This window comes from Pelophylax lessonae (genome assembly GCF_965119305.1).
Source record: "Pelophylax lessonae genome assembly, chromosome: 1".
Taxonomy (NCBI): domain Eukaryota; kingdom Metazoa; phylum Chordata; class Amphibia; order Anura; family Ranidae; genus Pelophylax; species Pelophylax lessonae.
This window is the reverse complement of record NC_138768.1, coordinates 850,885,534-850,906,057: the sequence shown is the minus strand read 5'-3', so window position 1 is coordinate 850,906,057 and position 20,524 is coordinate 850,885,534. Positions and strand designations below refer to the sequence as shown.

Genomic DNA, 20,524 nt, shown 5'->3' with positions numbered 1-20,524 from the left:
AGGGGTTAAAGGGGGGGCTTCGCCTGATGTTTGATCAGGCCACTAGTATGGGTGATGGAGTGTCCGAAGAGAGGAGCCCTCTGTGTGGCAAGTCAGCCACATCGTGCACGGAGCGACTCAGAGACAAGGGAAGCAGAGCGGATCTGGAGTGCTCCCTACGAGGCCATAGCATAAAGGACATTCCTGTGACCTCCACCTCTAGCCCGGGATCGTCCAAAGAGGAAACTCAGGACACCCAGTCTGCAGGAGAAGCTGATTACTGTCGACGGATCCTGGTCAGAGGTAAGGATTTAACGAGGGAGGGGGGCAAAACGAAGGGAATGGGATGGCAGAGAAGGACGAGAGATGAATGGAGGCTTGCGAGAGATGGGTGAGCGAAAGCATACAACCTTATCCTTCCGGCTGCGAGGGGGGCCTCTGTTTTTCTCTCTTATGCACCAATCGCTTTAATTAACGAGCCAATAGCAATATGTTATCTGAGCAGAGAAACCTCCTAGCTGCAGGTGCATCTCTGCTTGTCATAGCGTTCATGTGGAAGTTACATGATTGTAGTAACGATAAAAATGTCTTAACACTTCCTCTAGTGTCCGCTCCGTGGTAGAGTGCTTGCCATCGTTCCCTACTTAGACCTCAAAAACAAACAAGCCAACTAGGAGCTATGGTGACCTCCTCGCACAGCACAATGTCTGTCATTGTTCCTATCTGCAATCTAGACCTTCCTAAGTCAACGACAATATAGAAACCTATAGCTGCTTACGTGACTGTATAAGGCATGAAATATGCATAAGTTGCATTATCCAAGGCTGGCTTCTACTTTCTCCTCTACAAGCAGTAAGCTTGGGAGCATTCCATTCTACGTATTGCCCTAGTGTAGCCTTATTTGCGAGTGCAAATGTTAACGTGCATACGAGTGAAGAGCTTTACCGTTCATGAAGGATGAGCTTGCTGGGTGACGAGGCGAAGTGTAATACGTTGTAGCTGTGGTTATATTTAGAAACTGCTTCACCAAGTCCCCTGTCGTCATCGCTCTACTGTCCCTACTTCGAGTTATTATTTTGAGTTTTTGATTTTTTTTTTTTTTTTGCTAAATTTCTGGCATTCACTCCGTATCGGTTGCTTTTTTTGTTTTTTTTTTTTGGTTTTTTTTTTTAAATGTAGATAGCCATAACTTTATTGTTCCAACAATTAGGGACAACAAACAGAACAAGGCCTTGTGTCACAGAACTCACGCTCGCAGGCTTCGTACACAACTGTAAACAGAGTAGTGAATAGTCACTGAGTCAGGTTTTGCTCCTGCAGCGTTTCAGAGCAATAATCTCAGCACTTGCTTTAAAATCAATAACACTTACTCCAGGCTCCAGGCAGCTCATACTGCACCTCTCTTTTCATACACAACAAACATATTTTTTGTACACTTCCATTCTCAGGAAGACTCTTACCCCGATAGTGTTCTTCTAATATTTCAAAGCATAAATGATAATCGGTCTATAAAAAGAAAAACGATCCTAAACTCTGTTATGCAAGTGACAGATGATTTGATGATATAAGAACGGGTTTTATGAGTAAAGACGGCTCATGAATTAGCATTATGTAATATGTTTTATCCACAGGCATTCATATTGTATGAGTTAAAGCCTTAGTTCTTGGGCTGCATCAGCAAAGCATCGTTTTTATTGAGTCTTCTAGATTAGAATTGATCTCAAACTTTTACTAACCAAAAATTGTTAATGATTGTGAAGTTTTGAAGGCCTTTTTATTGTACTGGTTTTAGCCCAAGTCTTGGGCTATATCAGCAAGCCATAGTTTTTTTGTTTAAGCATTTAAAATTAAAAATTATCTCAAACTTCAAAAATTCTTGACGATTGTGAAGTGTTGAAGGCTTTTATATAGTCTTGGTTATAGCCTGAGTCTTAGGTTGTATCAACCAGCCATAGTGTTTTTTTTATTAAGTATTTGAGATTGGAATGGATCTCCATCTTCGAAATTTGTTGTCAATTGTAAAGTGTTGGAGGCTTTTTTTTATCCCAGTGGGTATAGCCTGAGATTTGGGCTGCATCAGCAAGCAATATTTTTTTTTTTTTTAAGCATTTGAAATTAAAAATTATCTCAAACTTCAAAAATTGCTGACGGTTGTGAAGTGTTGAAGGCTTTTATATAATCTTGGTTATAGCTTGAGTCTTGGGTTGTATCAGCAAGTCATAGTTTTTTTTTTTTTTTTATTAAGTATTCAAGATTAGAATGGATCTCCATCTTCAAAATTTGTTGTCAAGTGTGAAGTGTTGGAGGCTTTTTTTTCCCCAATGGGTATAGCCTGAGTCTTGGGCTGCCTCAGCAAGCCATAGTTTTTTTTAAGTATTTGAAAATAAAAATTGATCTCAAACTTCAAAAACTGTTGACGATTGTGAAATGTTAAAGGTGTTTTTATTCTATTGGTTATAGCTTGAGTCTCGGGTTGTATCAGCAAGCCATAGTTTTTTTTTTTTAATAAGTATTTGAGATTAGAATGGATCTCCATCTTCATAATTTGTTGACAATTGCGAAGTGTTGGAGGCTTTTTTATTCCAGTGGGTATAGCCTGAGTCTTGGGATGCATCAGCAAGGCATAGTTTTTTTTTTTGTGAAGTTTTGAAGGCCTTTTTTTTTTTAATTGTACTGGCTTTAGCCCAAGTCTTGGGGTATATTAGCAAGCCATAGTTTTTTTTTGTGAAGTTTTGAAGGCCTTTTTTTTTTTTTTTTATTGTACTGGCTTTAGCCCAAGTCTTGGGGTATATTAGCAAGCCTTAGTTTTTTTTTTGTTTTTCTTAAGCATTTGAAATTAAAAATTATCTCAAACTTCAAAAACTGTTGACAATTGTGAAGTTTTGAAGGCTTTTTTATTCTATTGGTTATAGCCTGAGTCTCGGGTGGCATCAGCAAGCCATATTTTTTTTAGTGAGTATTTAAAATTAGAATTGACCTAAAACTTCAAACATGGTTGTCACTTGGGAAGTGTTGAAGGCTTTTTTATTCTGTTGGCTATAGCCCGAGCCTTCGGTTACGTCAGAAAATGTTAGTTTCTTATTGTGTAGTCTAGATTACAACTGGTCTCAAATTTTCTACCCAACCCAAACATTGTTGATGATTGTGGAGTGTTGAAGGCTTTTTTAAAATCAAGAGTTTGCTAATTGTTATTGTGTTGTATTTTTATGCCATTTAATGAAGCGGTAGTTGTTGTGTGATTGATAAATATGTGTAGAATGGGCTAAGTTATTTTTATTTAATGCATGTATATATACATACCAATAGGAGTTTGTAGGTATGACTTAACATATACATGACATGTTTGACATAGATAGTTACATTGATAAATAAACAGGCATTCAAAATCTATTATACATGCGTAGAGTTAAAGATTAAATGCTCAGACAATCAAAAAGGAAATAAAATCTAAAAAAAAAATCCCTTTGCTTACAAAAAGTTTAGCCCTTGCCTTGTCCCCCCCCCCTATCCCCCTCCTTTATTCATAAAACCCTCGCATTTAGATAAATGCACATCTTCCCAAACTGATTCCATAACCATCTTTCTTGACAACACCTCTCTCTAAAAGTCTATGTTTATTGCAAAGCCTTAATATTGTCTGACCACAAATGTACCTCTTTTCTCCTTCCTAATGGAGGTTTTTTCAGTTGGTAGAGAATCATAGGACTGGTAATGGCAGAAGCCTTTGTACAGGTTCCTTAGTACAGAAAATTTAGATTGACAGCCATAATGCCTTGCTTGGTGGATTCTTTCGACAATGTACACAAGCAGACTGCCTTGGGAAGGTTGTAATTTTGCAAACAATTGCTGATGAAACGCCAGAAGATTCAGAGCTCTTGTCGAACGACACGTCTCAAACACTTATTTTTATTTTTTTTTCTTGTCAGGGCACAAAACAAGAGAAAATAAATAACGTGGAAGGCTGGAGATTATTAGAAATTATTACAGATTTGGGCTTTGAAAGGGATTGTTTGGGAGGGCAAGGCTGGGATGATAGCCCCCGGGATGCTGGTAATAGGTACCTTTTGGTACATGGATGTTTGTGGTGGTTTTATCTATTGATGGTGGCTTTCAAGATGGGGCTAGGCTATACAAGTCCCCCCTTTTACTGCAACATAAGTGTTTGCTGCATCATATGACCCCCCATTATAACTACTCAACATTAATGAAGGATGTTAAACATAAATGCCTATCCCGCTAATAAAAAACGTGAAGAAATTTAGGCAACTGTTTTGCTGTAGAGAATGCTCGGAAAGGATTTGCATCTCCGTTAACTGTGGGTGTCACCATCTGCCTCACATACCTTGCGGTGTATAGAGGTCAGCCTAAGTTCAGCAACAAAGCGAGGCGGCCTTAGATGCCATGATGAATGCTTCATAATAACAGCTCCCTCGCTTGCGTACAGTGTCCATTTTACTATTTAAAAATAAAAAACATATATATATATATATATATATATATAAATAAAAAAATGGGAGCTCATTTTTTCAGCCATATTGCCTAAGCCTATTGACCCTTCTCTTACCTTTTAGTATTTATGGAAGGGGTGGGGGGGTTGGCTTTGTAGTAAAATGATTTGATCATGTGACACTCAGTAAGTAATGTACTAACTAGTTGTTACAGCTTTCTAATTAGTCACGCTCTTTAATTATGTGTAAGGAAGTCAACTGAAAGTAGTGTGCATTGGGCAGCCCAGTCCATAATTAATTCAGATTTGTGTTGATAACTACGATATATGATAACGCTAAACTGTATACTATTATGTTAACGTCATGGAAGTACTACTCCTAGTAATGCTATATGTAGATTATCGCTGTATTAAATATTCTCATTTTTTTTAAAATAAATTTTCCCAAAAATGCCAAGTTCCAAGTATAGGAAACAGGGCCGTCCAATTAATTCTCAAATTTTTGTGATTATTTAGTAGAGCTGTAGCTAAATTTTTGAAGATAGGCGAACTAGAACAGTCGTACAAGTATAATGAGTACCATATACGTATACATGTATCTCCTTAGCAATCCGAATATTTTTTTATTCGCCTAATTTGAGGTCCAGGGTGCCGAGTGCATCTGAAAAAATTGTTTCTAATGAGTCACATTTAACATTTAACTAGGGACATGGTATGGCAAATGGTATACTTAGTACTTGACTGCACAAAAATGTAGTTTGGTGTCATTAAGTTGGTGTTTTTTTGTGCTTTTCTGCATAAACTGCCCCTAATAATATCATTCTACTAATCTTTGAAAAAAAAAAACCTACAAAAAAATTAGGATGGGAAACCCTTATTCTTAATTGGATGAGGGATGAGTGCCGACATCCACCATTTTGCTGCACAGCGCCCCACTCAACAACAAAATGGTGGACCCACCTAACTCAAGTCAACAATTGTGCATTGTATTTGAATGCTAAAATACACACTTCACATATATATATATATATATATATATATATATATATATATATATATATATATATATAATATATATTTATTTATTTTTTTATTTGGGGGGGGGGGGGGTGGGAGGCATTTTGAATAGAAACCTATAGATACCATTGTTTCATTTCTTTCTCGTACATTATTCTTAAATGGTAAATTATGTTACTTAACTTTTTCTTTAATCCTGGCATAAAAATTATGCGGCTGTATATATATATATACATATGCAAGATTTAATAAAAAAAAAAAATTTTAAGCAAAAAATATGGCGGCATACAACGCAAAGGAACATTTACATACTTTTGCAAGTTTATATGTATTTACTACTTTAAACAAATGAGAAAATTAATTATACAGTGTAAACCATTAGCATAGTTAACAACGTTGCACTTAATTTTTTTTCTAGGTATTGACAGAAACAGTATTTTGTATTTATTTAGTAGTGCAACATGATTTTGAAAAACAAATAGTAGTAAATACTTATAAATAATAATAATAATAATAAATACTTATAACAGTAATTCAAACTTTGCATTTATTTTAGCTGTATTTTATTTCTCTAACCAACTTGTTAACATATGTACTCTATATATCTACTTTGGTAAAGTGGGTGGCCTCACTCAAAGTCCCCTGACCTCCTTTATATATTTTTTTGTATACATATTTAGGGATGGAGGCCCCCCACTGTGGTTGCTCTGGGTCACTTAACTGTTTTTAGATAGTTGTTGCATTGCCTTTATAACAGTGTCAAAATATGTGTGGCAAAAGATTAATAGGTGCGCCTAATACCTGCAACATAAAAATTACAAAAATATAATTTGCTATTTAAAAATAGTTCTGTGAACTTTGTGTTTTTATCAAAATAGGCTTGTTTGCATAGTTTAGGTTACACTACTGCGAAAAATTTTAGTTTTTGTACTGTTTGGGTCAACTCTTATTTATTTCCTCAAATGTTTAATATTCTGAACCTTTGGTTTTGCATAAATGTTTTAGGAGGGGGAACATTTTAAACTCATCATGGCAACTTGTCATCCTTAAAATATATATAAATATTAAAAACTGTGATTTTTTTTTCTTTTTTTTTTTTTTTTTTTAGGGATATTGTATCCCTGGTACTAATTATAATGTACTTTATCTGTCTTTAGATAGCATGTAAACAAGGCGAAAGTGTTATTTATTGAAGGGTGCATTCATTAAGCAAGCTATCTTGTCTATCAAGTCATTCTTGATCAGAAGTGTATCAATATGAAAAGTTATATGCTAGGATTTTTTCCCCCCATTCTTATGTTTTAGGATATTTTTATTAAATATTTTAATAAACAAATACCAGATAAAAAATAAAATATCCAACAATCCATGAAAAAAAATAACTATAATATCATAAACTGAGTGTAGGTTCATAGATTTAAAAAATATGAATCCCCTAATTAATTAAATATAATAAAAAAATATTCACTAGTGCTTGGGGCTGTCAAATGAACCCATCTAAACAGTATCAGCTCAGGAAGAAATTAGTTGAAATTAAAGATTGCAGCAAAATATCATTTCTAGCTAATCAGTAAGGGCAAAGTATGGATAATAAGTTTGCTGAGAGCACCCAAAGGAAATCTAACAGCTACAGATGACGTTTAATGCATTAGTCATATCAAAACAATATAGCACGCCCAAGGCACGCAATTCACAGGCTCTCGCTGTTTTGCTTGACACAGTTTCGCCACCAGGAGGGCTGAAATATCTTGTCGCCAAAAAAAAAAAAAAAAAATCACAGTTACATAAACAAACACAGCACAGTGTATCATCTGCAGTTTACGCTCAGTGTCTGCATTTTCTAATGCTAAGCAAGCATAACGGGGAAATGCATGCTCAAAAAGTTGGCCTTTGCTATTACTTATTACTTAGCACATTCTACTGTTTTTGTGTTTTTAAATTATTCATGTATTTTTTTTTCAACTCCTATTGCCAGTACACCTTTCTCCATTTTGCACCAGCATCCCATGCATGTAGTCTATCGGCAATTTGTGGCCATATTTTTGTTAATATTAGAGCACCATGAAAGTACTTTTTTTTTCCTCACCATCATGATTTTTTTTTTCTTTTTTTGCATAGAATGAAAGGATTTCTCTAGTATCTCAGCTCTTTTTCCAAATTAACCCACCAAGTAAAAAAAAAAAATTCCCATTACTAATTTTTTGTTAATTCACCATGGTTGTTTTTGTCTGTTCATTACTGACATGCTGCTTGATTAACATTAGTAATGCTCGAATTCTCATTGCATTGTCCAAAAATGTGCCTAGTGGATTGATTACTCAACAAATTACACAGAGATGCAATGCAAATAAGAGAATACTTCACCAAAGATAGCTTAAATGACTTGACTGTTTTATAAGGTAGCTTGTATGAAAATAAGCAGGTATTTTGAAAAATTATAATTTTTTTTTTTAATTTAAAACCCAAAATAATTGTAAACAAGTGTTACGAGAGTAATTTATATAATTTGATTCCGTTATGGGACTTGAAGGACTTTGGCATAGTGAGTTGTTGTTTTGGTTCATTGGTAGCAGATATCTCTTGGCCTTTACTTTCATTCATAGAACGAAAGGGTGGCTCCAGTATCTCAGCAATGGCCTCTTTTTCCAAATGAACCCACCAACAAAATAAGTATGAGTTTGGTAAAGAAATGAGCAGGTATTTTGGAAAATTATATATATTTTTTTTAAATTTAAAACTCTAAATAATTGTAAACACGTGTTACGAGAGTAATTTATATCATTTGATTCTGTTATGGGACTTGAAGGACTTTGGCATAGCGAGTTGTTGTTTTGGATCATTGGTAGTAGATATCTCCTGGCCTTTACTTTCATTCATAGAATGAAAGGGTGGCTCCAGTATCTCAGCAATGGCCTCTTTTTCCAAATGAACCCACCAACAAAATAAGTATGAGTCTGGTAAAGAAATGAGCAGGCATTTTGGAAAATTTATATATTTTTTAATTAAATTTAAAACCATAAATAATTGTAATTGATTGTATTTTATATCAGGTGGTTCTGTTATGGGACTTGTATGACTTTGGCATAGTGAGTTGTTGTTTTGGTTCATTGGTAGTAGATATCTCTTGGCCTTTACTTTCATTCATAGAATGAAAGGGTGGCTCCAGTATCTCAACAATGGCCTCTTTTTCCAAATGAACCCACCAACAAAAAAAGTATGAGTCTGGTAAAGAAATGAGCAGGTATTTTGGAAAATTTATATATATTTTTTTTAAAATTTAAAACCCTAAATAATTGAAAACAAGTGTTACGAGAGTAATTTATATAATTTGATTCTGTTATGGGACTTGAAGGACTTTGGCATAGTGAGTTGTTGTTTTGGTTCATTGGTAGTAGATATCTCTTGGCCTTTACTTTCATTCATAGAATGAAAGGGTGGCTCCAGTATCTCAACAATGGCCTCTTTTTCCAAATGAACCCACCAACAAAAAAAGTATGAGTCTGGTAAAGAAATGAGCAGTTATTTTGGAAAATTATATATTTTTTTAATCAAATTTAAAACCATAAATAATTGTAATTGATTGTATTTTATATCAGGTGGTTCTGTTATGGGACTTGTATGACTTTGGCATAGTGAGTTGTTGTTTTGGATCATTGGTAGTAGATATCTCTTGGCCTTTACTTTCATTCATAGAACGAAAGGGTGGCTCCAGTATCTCAGCAATGGCCTCTTTTTCCAAATGAACCCACCAACAAAAAAAGTATGAGTCTCGTAAAGAAATGAGCAGGCATTTTGGAAAATTATATATTTTTTAATTAAATTTAAAACCATAAATAATTGTAATTGATTGTGATTTATATCAGGTGGCTCTGTTATGGGACTTGTATGACTTTGGCATAGTGAGTTGTTGTTTTGGTTCATTGGTGTAGATATCTCTTGGCCTTTACTTTCATTCATAGAACGAAAGGGTGGCTCCAGTATCTCAGCAATGGCCTCTTTTTCCAAATGAACCCACCAACAAAATAAGTATGAGTCTGGCAAAGAAATGAGCAGGTATTAAAACATTAAAATATTATACATTTTTTTTATAAAATTATATATTTTTTTATTAAATTTAAAACCATAAATAATTGTAATCAAAGGTTACGAGTGTAATTTATATCAGGTGATTCTGTTATGGGACTTGTATGAGTTTGGCATAGTGAGTTGTTTTGGATCATTGGTAGTAGATATCTCTTCGCTTGGCCTTTACTTTCATTCATAGAATGAAAGGATCGCTCCAGTATCTCAGCCATGGGTTATTTTTCAAAATCAACCCACCAACTAAAAAAAAGTTCCCCTTTGAGTAACATTACCAAGTTTGGGCTGTTTTTGTCTATTCAAAGTTGTTTTAGATATTTAGACAACGGTTCTTGGTTTCATTTCCCTTAGGATTTCCTATGGAGAGAATAATCTAACAAGTTGGAAATTTATTTCCAAAGATATCTCAGATTTCTTATCCGTAATTGTTTTGGTACCTGGAAACTTGCTAGTTCAGTTGGTCATTTTTTTTGTTGAATCCTCCTTGAATCTTGAATGAACCTAAACTGTTTGTAAACAGCCATAGGCTTGCATAAAACCAAGGAAGTTTGGCTTCTAGGTTGGGCATAGATTGGACAGGTGACTGTAGCCATATTAGAGCACTTGCAACAAAAACAATTTGGTACTGCCCGTGATACTTTTTTATTTGCACTAACATCCAAGTTTTAAGAACAAGCTTTCATGATGTACCCCCTTCTTCAAGGTCCAAGCAGTGCTTGGACCTTGAAGAAGGAGGTACACCATGAAGGCTTGTCCTGAAAAGTTGGATGTTAGTGAGTTGCTGGTTAAACTTTTAGCTGTTCAGCCCGTAAAAGACAGAACGAAATTTACTTGATGTTCCCATCCAAGCTAACAACTTGGAATCTCCATTGTATTCAAGCAACTGCGGCACCCATGGATGCCTAAATACAATTGCGGAGCTGAAAAGTGACTGTATCTGATTGGTTAATACTTTTCAGGCTCAGTCAATTTTTAAATAGACATTTTTAGGGCCGGGTGGTGCTTGCAGGACCACCCATGGCTCGAATATTGGTGGATCTGACATTATTTGTCCGAAATTCTAGCCATCTCTGCCCAGCATTAGACCTGATATTTTGTAGAACATTCACAATAATACATGTAAAAGTTTTTGACATGCATTAGAATTTTTAATATTTGTTTAATTTTTATATTTCAAAAGTTTTTATCCTGTGGGGACATATTCCTACTCACAACTAACTTTGCTTCTGTACGCATAACCTAAGCTGATATCTGTCAGCATTTTCTACATCTTTGGGTAATAACTGGGCAGTTTAGAAATAATCAAGATAAAACTCTAATAGCATTATAAGATGAAGTCTGCATTGGCTGTATTGGAAATATTTCCTAATTTATTCATTGTTTTGAACTCTATGGTAAGGTATGTGGATTCTGCTTAAAAAAAAAAAAAAAAAAAAATCCCAGATCTCTCTCTAACTTTTTTTTTTTTTTTGGCTTAACTTCACACAACTATTTAGAAAATCATGATTTTTTTTATTCAATATATTTAAATAATGGATGAAAAAGACTAAAACTGCACAAATCACCCAAGAAGGTACCACATATTAACACCACTTACTACAACACCATCATAATAGTGTTGGACTAGGTGGTCTTGATATACAGGTTCTTTTTGGGTGATTTGTGCACTTTTATTCTTGTTCATTCATGATTTTAATGAATGGAATAAAAATCATGATGGTGTTGAGCTAGGTGGTGTTGATATATGGGTTCTTCTTGGGTGATTTGTGCACTTTAATCTGGTTCATCCATTATTTTATCAAATGGAATAAATATTTTTTTATGACATAATAGTAATAAATATAAGTTTTTATAAATATTTGTGTGAAGTTGGATACCATCAAAGTCTGTTTATGTCCATACTTACAGTACTTATAATAAATGAATTATTGGATGGGGTACCATGATTGAAGCCCTCCATTGTAAGATATGTTCTTGAGTGATTTGTGTACTTTTAATCTTGTTCATCCATAATTTTAATGAATGGAATATAAATCATGATGGTGTTGCGCTAGGTGGTGTTGATATATGGGTTCTTCTTGGGTGATTTGTGCACTTTTAATCTGGTTCATCCATTATTTTACCAAATGGAATAAATATATATATATATATTTTTTATAACATAATAGTAATAAATATACGTTTTTATAAATATTTGTGTGAAGTTGGGTACATTGAAAGTCTGTTTATTTCCATACTCACAGTACCTATAATAAATTAATTATTGCATGGGGTACCATGATTGAAGCCCTCTATAAGATATGTTCTTGAGTGATTTGTGCACTTTTAATCTTGTTCATCCATTATATTACCAAATGGAATAAATATTTTTTTTAACTAATAGTAATACATATAAGTTTTTATAAAGATTTGTGTGAAGTTGGGTACCTTGACAATCTGTTTATTTCCATACTTACAGTAGCTATAATAAATTAATTGTTGGATGGGGTACCATGATTGAAGCCCTCCATTGTAAGATATGTTCTTGAGTGATTTGTGTGCTTTTAATTTTAATGAATGGAATATAAATCATGATGGTGTTGAGTTAGGTGGTGTTGATATACGGGTTCTTTTTTTGGTAATTTGTGCATTTTTAATCTTGTTCATCCAGTATTTTACCAAATGGAATAAACATTTTTTTTTATATAAAATAATAGTAATAAATATACGTTTTTTATAAATATTTGTGTGAAATTGGGTACCTTGAATGTCTGTTTATTTCCATACTTACAGTACCTATAATAAATGGATTATTGGATGGGGTACCATGATTGAAGCCCTCTATTGTAAGATATGTTCTTGAGTGATTTGTGTAATGAATGGAATATAAATCATGATGGTGTTGAGCTAGGTGGTGTTATCATACGGGTTCTACTTGGGTAATTTGTGCACTTTTAATCTTGATCGTCCATTATTTTACCAAATGGAATAAATATTTTTTTTTATAACATAATAGTAATAAATATACGTTTTTATAAATATCTGTGTGAAGTTGGGTACCTTGAAAGTCTGTTTATTTCTATACTTACAGTACCTATATTAAATTAGTTATTGGATGGGGTACCATGATTGAAGCCCTCCATTGTAAGATATGTTCTTGTGTGATTTGTGTGCTTTTAATCTTGTTCATCCATAATTTTAATAAATTGAATAAAAATCATATTTTTATAAATATTTGTGTGAAGTTGGGTACCTTTAAACGTTTGCTTATTTCCATACTTACCTGTGTTTGCCTAATTATGAGATGGGGTGCCATGATTGAAGTCCTCTATTGTAAGATATGTAATTTTTGTGGCCAGACATTTTGGAAATGCCATTAGACTGGTTTTTGAAGGTGCAAGGTCTACACCACTCATCTAGATCCTTGCTTCTCTGGAAAGGCATGTCTATTGTTCCTTCACCTGATATGCACATGTATGCTTCATGTTTTTAATGAACAATGAACGAGGGCAATCCTGGAGAGTGCACCATCAAAAATTAAGTTGGCAATGGTAGCTTTCATATTCTAGCCATGTTAGGTTTCCTTTCATATATTTGAGACAATAGCAAGCCTCTCCTTAGCCCAAAATAGATGGTGGCATAGAACAGTTGGTTTCATTATGATGTACAGTCAATGCAAATGCAAAGCGCAATTTCACTGTCATTTATCTTAAAGGTGAGTTTTACAGAAGCAGCTTTGCACATCTGAATTGCAGTGGGCGTTGGACCCTTGGATCACACAATACTTCTACAGCAGAAGCCTCGTTGATGCTAAATAGGTTTTGCTTTGCTGATCTAGAACTATACAGCCATTGGAGGTTCAAAATGTTTAAAAAAAAATGGTATTCAAACTTTTTAAAGATTCCATGATAAGGGTACAGTTCATATTTGTAGGCTTCCAGTAGACCACCGAGAACAGCTGGCCGAACTGAAGAAGTCTGGTGTTATCCGAGAGTCCCGTAGTCCATTTTAGAAAATATCATATAGGTTTATGTGTACTTTAAAGGCAAAGTGAGTGCAGCAGGCTTAGAAGTTTGTAGAATAGGTGCAGGCGTAAACACAAGTTGGTCTGATTTCCATGGGGGAATATTTCGGCATGGGGATAGATTGTATGTTGGTGCTGAACATTTACTGATTCATTTCCATACTCTCGCTTCTTGACCGGTGCCCCAGGTTTAGGACATGCATCTTTTTTTTCAATTCAGCGCACCATAACCCACTTTTTTATTACCGTACTTTGTGGTGCCCACAGTGCACAGTTACTGCATCGCATAGATGTGAATGAGCCCTAACGGTTTCATACAAATAATAATATTATAAAAGTTTTGTTAACAAACTTGTTAGTGTCGGTTTACACTATGGCGATCCGACTTGGGGGGCGACCTGTGAAGTCGCGTGCACCGCGACTTCGGCGCGACTTGCGCGGACTTCATAAAATGAATGTCTATGCAAGTCCCTCCAGGTCCCCCCAAAGTAGTACAGGACCCTTTTTCAAAGTCGGAGCGACTTGTGTCGCTCCTATTAGAACCGTTCCTGTACTACACTATGGACTGCGACAGTGCACGACTTGTCAGGCTGACCAAGTCGCCTGACAAGTTGTACTAGTGTGAATGGAGACTTAATTGTCAAAACAATGTATAATAAAAATAGACCAAAGGCTGTAACTTTCCTTTGCAATAAAGTTTGTTTTGGTACCAGAAAAAAAAAAGACCAAACGCTTTATTGTTTTCACTTTAAATTAAATGTAAACCCAATCACTGAACCCACATATAGGCTTTTACATGTTAACGTTTTTTTCAATACTTGTAAATCATTAAAAATAATATCTGGTGGTCCTGCCGTGAAGGTCCTTGTTCAGGCATGAGAAATAGCACTGCAGGCCGGTCCATTTTTGCTGCAAACACTACCAGCCGCTCCTAAGTGTGTGTGTATATATACCCCTATACACAAGTTCAGATGTCATGTCTGACTCCAAAGACCCCAAAAAAATGCCCCAAAAAACGCCTGCGCCAAAAAAAATACGCCCAGGTTTGTTATTGCAGGCGTTTTTTTTGGCATTTTTTTGGGGTCTTTGGAGTCAGACATGACATTTGAACTTGTGTATAGGGGTATATATACACACACACTTATATGTATTATACACATACACACATATAGGTGTGATGGGAGCGGAGCCATATGCCTGTTAATTATTTCATTAGCGCAAGCATAGTGTTCTGCTCTTTTCACACCTATATATGTGTAGGTGTATATATACATACATGTGTGTGTATATATACCCCTATACAGAAGTTCAGATGTCATGCCTGACTCCAAAGACCCCAAAAAAATGCCCAAAAAAACAGCTGCGCCAAAAAAAAACGCCCAGGTGTGTTATTGCAGGCGTTTTTTTGGGCATTTTTTTGGGGGTCTTTGGAGTCAGGCATGACATCTGAACTTGTGTATAGGGGTATAAATACACACACACACACATGTATGTATATATACACCTACACATATATAGGTGTGAAAATAGCAGAACACTATGCTTGCGCTAATGAAATAATTAACAGGCATATGGCTCCGCTCCTATAACACCTATATGTGTATATGTAAAAATACATAAATATCCACAAAAAATGACCAAAAAAACCCCTGCACCAAAAAAAAAAAAATGCCCAGGTGTGTTATTGCAGGTGTTTTTTTGGGCATTTTTTTGGGGTCTTTGGAGTCAGACGTGACATCTGAACTTGTGTATAGGGGTATATATACACACACACTTATATGTATTATACACATACACACATATAGGTGTGATAGGAGTGGAGCCATATGCCTGTTAATTATTTCATTAGCGCAAGCATAGTGTTCTGCTCTTTTCACACCTATATATGTGTAGGTGTATATATACATACATGTGTGTGTATATATACCCCTATACAGAAGTTCAGATGTCATGCCTGACTCCAAAGACCCCAAAAAAATGCCCAAAAAAACGGCTGCGCCAAAAAAAAAAAACGCCCAGGTGTGTTATTGCAGGCGTTTTTTTTGGCATTTTTTTGGGGGTCTTTGGAGTCAGGCATGACATCTGAACTTGTGTATAGGGGTATATATACACACACACATGTATGTATATATACACCTACACATATATAGGTGTGAAAATGGCAGAACACTATGCTTGCGCTAATGAAATAATTAACAGGCATATGGCTCCGCTCCTATCACACATATATGTGTATATGTAAAAATACATAAAAACCCACAAAAAATGCCCAAAAAAACGGCTGCGCCAAAAAAAAATGCCCAGGTGTGTTATTGCAGGCGTTTTTTTGGGCATTTTTTTGGGGGTCTTTGGAGTCAGGCATGACATCTGAACTTGTGTATAGGGGTATATATACACACACACACACATGTATGTATATATACACCTACACATATATAGGTGTGAAAATAGCAGAACACTATGCTTGCGCTAATGAAATAATTAACAGGCATATGGCTCCGCTCCTATAACACCTATATGTGTATATGTATAAATACATAAATATCCACAAAAAATGCCCAAAAAAACCCCTGCACCAAAAAAAAAAAAATGCCCAGGTGTGTTATTGCAGGCGTTTTTTTGGGCATTTTTTTGGGGTCTTTGGAGTCAGACGTGACATCTGAACTTGTGTATAGGGGTATATATACACACACACTTATATGTATTATACACATACACACATATAGGTGTGATAGGAGCGGAGCCATATGCCTGTTAATTATTTCATTAGCGCAAGCATAGTGTTCTGCTCTTTTCACACCTATATATGTGTAGGTGTATATATACATACATGTGTGTGTATATATACCCCTATACAGAAGTTCAGATGTCATGCCTGACTCCAAAGACCCCCAAAAAATGCCCAAAAAAACGGCTGCGCCAAAAAAAAAACGCCCAGGTGTGTTATTGCAGGCGTTTTTTTTGGCATTTTTTTTGGGGGTCTTTGGAGTCAGGCATGACATCTGAACTTGTGTATAGGGGTATATATACACACACACACATGTATGTATATATACACCTACACATATATAGGTGTGAAAATGGCAGAACACTATGCTTGCGCTAATGAAATAATTAACAGGCATATGGCTCCGCTCCTATCATACATATATGTGTATATGTAAAAATACATAAAAACCCACAAAAAATGCCCAAAAAAACGCCTGCGCTAAAAAAAAACGCCCAGGTGTGTTATTGCAGGCGTTTTTTTTTGCATTTTTTGTGGGTCTTTGGAGGCAGGCAAAACATCTGAACTTCTGTATAGGGGTATATATACACACACACTTATATGTATATATACACATACACATATATAGGTGTGAAAGGAGAGAAGCCATATGGGTGTTAATTATTTCATTAGCGCAAGTATAGTGTTCTGCTACTTTCACACCTATATATGTGTATGTGTATATATACCCCTACACAGAAGTTCTGATGTTATGCCTGCCTCCAATAACCCCCAAAAAATGCCCAAAAAAACGCTTGCTACAAAACCGGCAAGGTGTGAAAATAGCGGAGCCATATCCCTGTTCTATAAGTGACCTAATAGAAACAATCTTTTTTTTTTCTGGTTCTGGACATGCTACAGAGCTGAAACTTCACAGGTACACTTTTTAAACCCCCCCAAAGTCAAAATCAAAAAATCTAATTTTTTTCTTCAATAATTTTTTCAATAATTGGCTCTATCAAAAATGACAATTTTTAAGAATTTTTTTTGTGTGATTAATAGTCTCTGGGGCATGACCCAGAACCCTAGGCACTTTTTAGGGGCATTTATTGGGTTTTAGGGCTTCAAAATGGGGTTTTTTGATTACCGAAGTTCGGGTCCCATTGATTTCAATGGGGTTCTGAAATCTGGGCCGAACTTTCTGGAAGTTCTGGTGTTCTGGTCGAACCGAACTTTTGAAAAGTTCGATCATCCCTAGTCAGGGAGAAGAACGGGTGGCTGTGTTTACATCAGCCGTCCGTCCTTCTCTGTCAGCAGGGAGAGATCGCCGGTGTCAGGCGGCCATCGGAGCTGCCTGACACTCACGCCAGCTTCCCCACTGTCGAGAGGGGGGGGGGGCGGGAGCGTGCCGCCGCCGCCGCGCGCTCGCCCCCTAGCTCCTCCCAGGGAGGAGCCGACCTGCCGCCGTACATCTGCAACGGCTGGCCGGCAAGTGGTTATATTGAACCCATGTAGGGAAAATCAACAAGTATGCGTTAACGTTCGCCCAACCAGCTGCTCATTCTCATTTGCCTTTAGCCCCGGTACACATTAGTGGGACTTCTTATGCAACTTGAGTCACACAGAATCGCTTGACAGGGGAAACATCATTGCTTTCAATCAATGCCTAATGTTTTTTGCGAGTTGTCGCGCATTTGAAAACATGCAGCCTAGTTGTTAAGGACACCCCAAATACAGTTAGGATGGCATTATGGCGCTACAAGAGCAATGTGTGTTTGCTGTGCATTTCCAAAACACGTGGCAAAGCACGTGTTTTCTGTTCCGAAAAGTGTAGATGTGAATGCATGGCGGCGCAAGCGCGATGCACGTAGGGTAAACATGGGGTAAACTGCACATTTCTGTGTGGGAGCTGCACATATGTGAATGCAGACAAATTGTTTTTTTTTTTTAACTTAAAATTTTTATTGAAGAATAGTTTGAAAAGGTATGCAGCACCCTTGTAGATAGGTGCTAGGAAAAAGCATTTATTTGCTCTTCTGCTTTTCAGGGAGCAGGATTGTTAGTTAGGCCTGTTACATGTTTCCAGGTGTGATTCACTTGGTCTGAGGGAGTGTCCCCACTGTATCCAATAAGGGAGCCTGTTGGACAGTGGAGGAAACCCAGCCAGTGACACACAGGCTTTTGTGGCAGTTCCATTGGGAGGACACAACTGCAGTGCATCCTGGGATTGACCATAAAGGCCGAGGGCACATGTGACAGGGCGTCTTTGGTGGGAAGCAGAGTCCCAGGAGGAGGGTGACGGCTGTCTCTCCTCCTGTCAGGAAGGGAAAGTGGTCACAGGCAGGCGGCCTGGTGAGCCGCCACCAGGCGGCCTGGTGGGCCATAGAGGTCCTGAAGAAACTGACAGTGGAGCTGAAGGCAGAGCTAACAGTGTCTGTGAGTACCAGGGGGCTTGCCAGGGGTCTGCCCAGGAAGGGGGACCACTCCAGTGAGGTCAGTGGACAGAAGGTCAGCTCACACAGCCAGTGAGAAAGGGGATGCCAAGTAGACTACCCTGCAGAGTAATCTACCAAGTAGTTCACCTTTCAATACTTCACTTGGCAGGGTGAAGCAGCGGCCTTGCCGCATTCAACACAGATAGAAATCCTCAAGATTGTGCATAGTTTGCCAAGTTGGAGTATCCCACTCATCCCTTCTCCCATCCAACTTCTAATAAAATACAAAAAAAATAAAAAATCCCCGGACTGTTTACTGACTGAGCCAATGACTTAAAGTACTAAGAATTCACAAGTTGTTGCTATGGGTAACCCAGGGGAATCCGTTCTCAGCAGCTTCCAAGGGGGCAGTGCTACAGGTACAAAAGGTACAAGCTATAAGCCAAAGAAATGGCGCTCTAGGTGAGTGACCGACACTCACAGGTTGTGAACAGGAACCCCGGGAGCTGCACAGCTCATCTGTGAGATTCAGACACATGCAAAATTCCAGAATATTGCTGCACTCTTTGGTAACTTTATTGAAGTATTAAAATCCCATCACAGGTATGACAGGAACATAAAAGGTAACGCGTTTCGCGCTAAAGTCAGCGCTTACTCAAACCTTTGAGTATTCTAGATATACCGTATTTTTGCATGTCTCTGTACAAGATATAAGATGGGAACATACTGTGACCAGGCCATCTTCGTCAGTCCGGCACCAGCCTAGATAGCTGTACCCAAGAGGATAGCAGCCTAATTGTCAATGACACCCCAACTACGGTTAGCTGCCATGTGCTTTGCTGCACGTTTCTCATGCGCCCAAACGTGCACTGAAAAAACATGTGACACCGCTCACACCGGGAAAGGTTCTTGAAATACTTTGGGGTGTTTGTTGATCATAGGGCAGCTCTTTAAGTGAATAGGTTGCCCTATGCGCAAAGCATGTTTACATACTTGCCAACTGTCCCTGCAAAAAGGAGCCTGTCCCGGGTAGTTTGCAATGTCCCGGCAAGCGCCGTTAATCGGGCTACCCGTAAATGCCCGTTACGGGCAGCCGCTGCTGGTAAAAAAAAATGGTTGTCGGCCGACATCATAACTGCGCATGCGCCATTCCGACACCTGCTGGGCTTGGGAAAGCTCCTTCAAGCTCGGCCGGTGCGGGTGCATGTGCAGTTGCGTAATGGTGCCGCCCGGCATCATTAGAACCTAATTATACCAGATAGTATAATTAGGTTTTATCGTACTTATTTACACCTTGCACTTTATTTATATTTACATGTAACATGTTTTGCATGGTCACACCTGAGCACATTTGACACTTTAGAATTGCAGGGAATTGTGATGAGAATTTTAAACTTTAGGCAGAAGTAGTGCAGCTGAATGGGAGAATGATTCTAACTCTGCTACTTTGGCCTTAAGTTTCAAATTCCCTTTTCAATTTCCTGTAATTCTCTCTTTATTGAGTAGACCCTATAATCTGATAAGTAGACGGAGATGAATTATGCGGAGTGGGTGGAGCTTCAGGGAAGTGGGTGTGGTAAGTAATTGATAGCTGTGCTGCAAAATGTCCCTGGAAATTTTTTTCAAATGTTGGCAACTATGTGTTTACATGCTGGGAAAAAAAATTAGTGGGAGCGTGTGTTCTTGCTAGATCTAGGTGTGAATTGAATGCTCTTGGAAGGAGAGTTTTTAGGCAGAAAGGATCTGGGAGGAGAGGTGAGGGTTGAAAAAAAACCCCACAGATCTCATTAAAGTCACACAGGAATTGTTTCTTATCTAATGCTGATGCGACTTCTGCGAGTAAAATCATATTGAAG

The 20,524-nt window shown here is 37.1% G+C and overlaps 1 protein-coding gene across 1 annotated transcript in view; it reads left to right on the top strand.

The window, feature by feature from the left end:
- The window catches only part of VAX2 (ventral anterior homeobox 2), a 193,282-nt gene that overhangs the window by 645 nt on the left and 172,113 nt on the right, over nt 1–20,524 (top strand). The window contains exon 1 of the mRNA XM_082268765.1: nt 1–282. This exon is cut by the window's left edge and continues 645 nt beyond it. Within this exon, the coding sequence (XP_082124891.1) occupies nt 27–282 (256 nt within the window). The 5' untranslated portion in view covers nt 1–26. The remainder of the gene's footprint in view (nt 283–20,524) is intronic.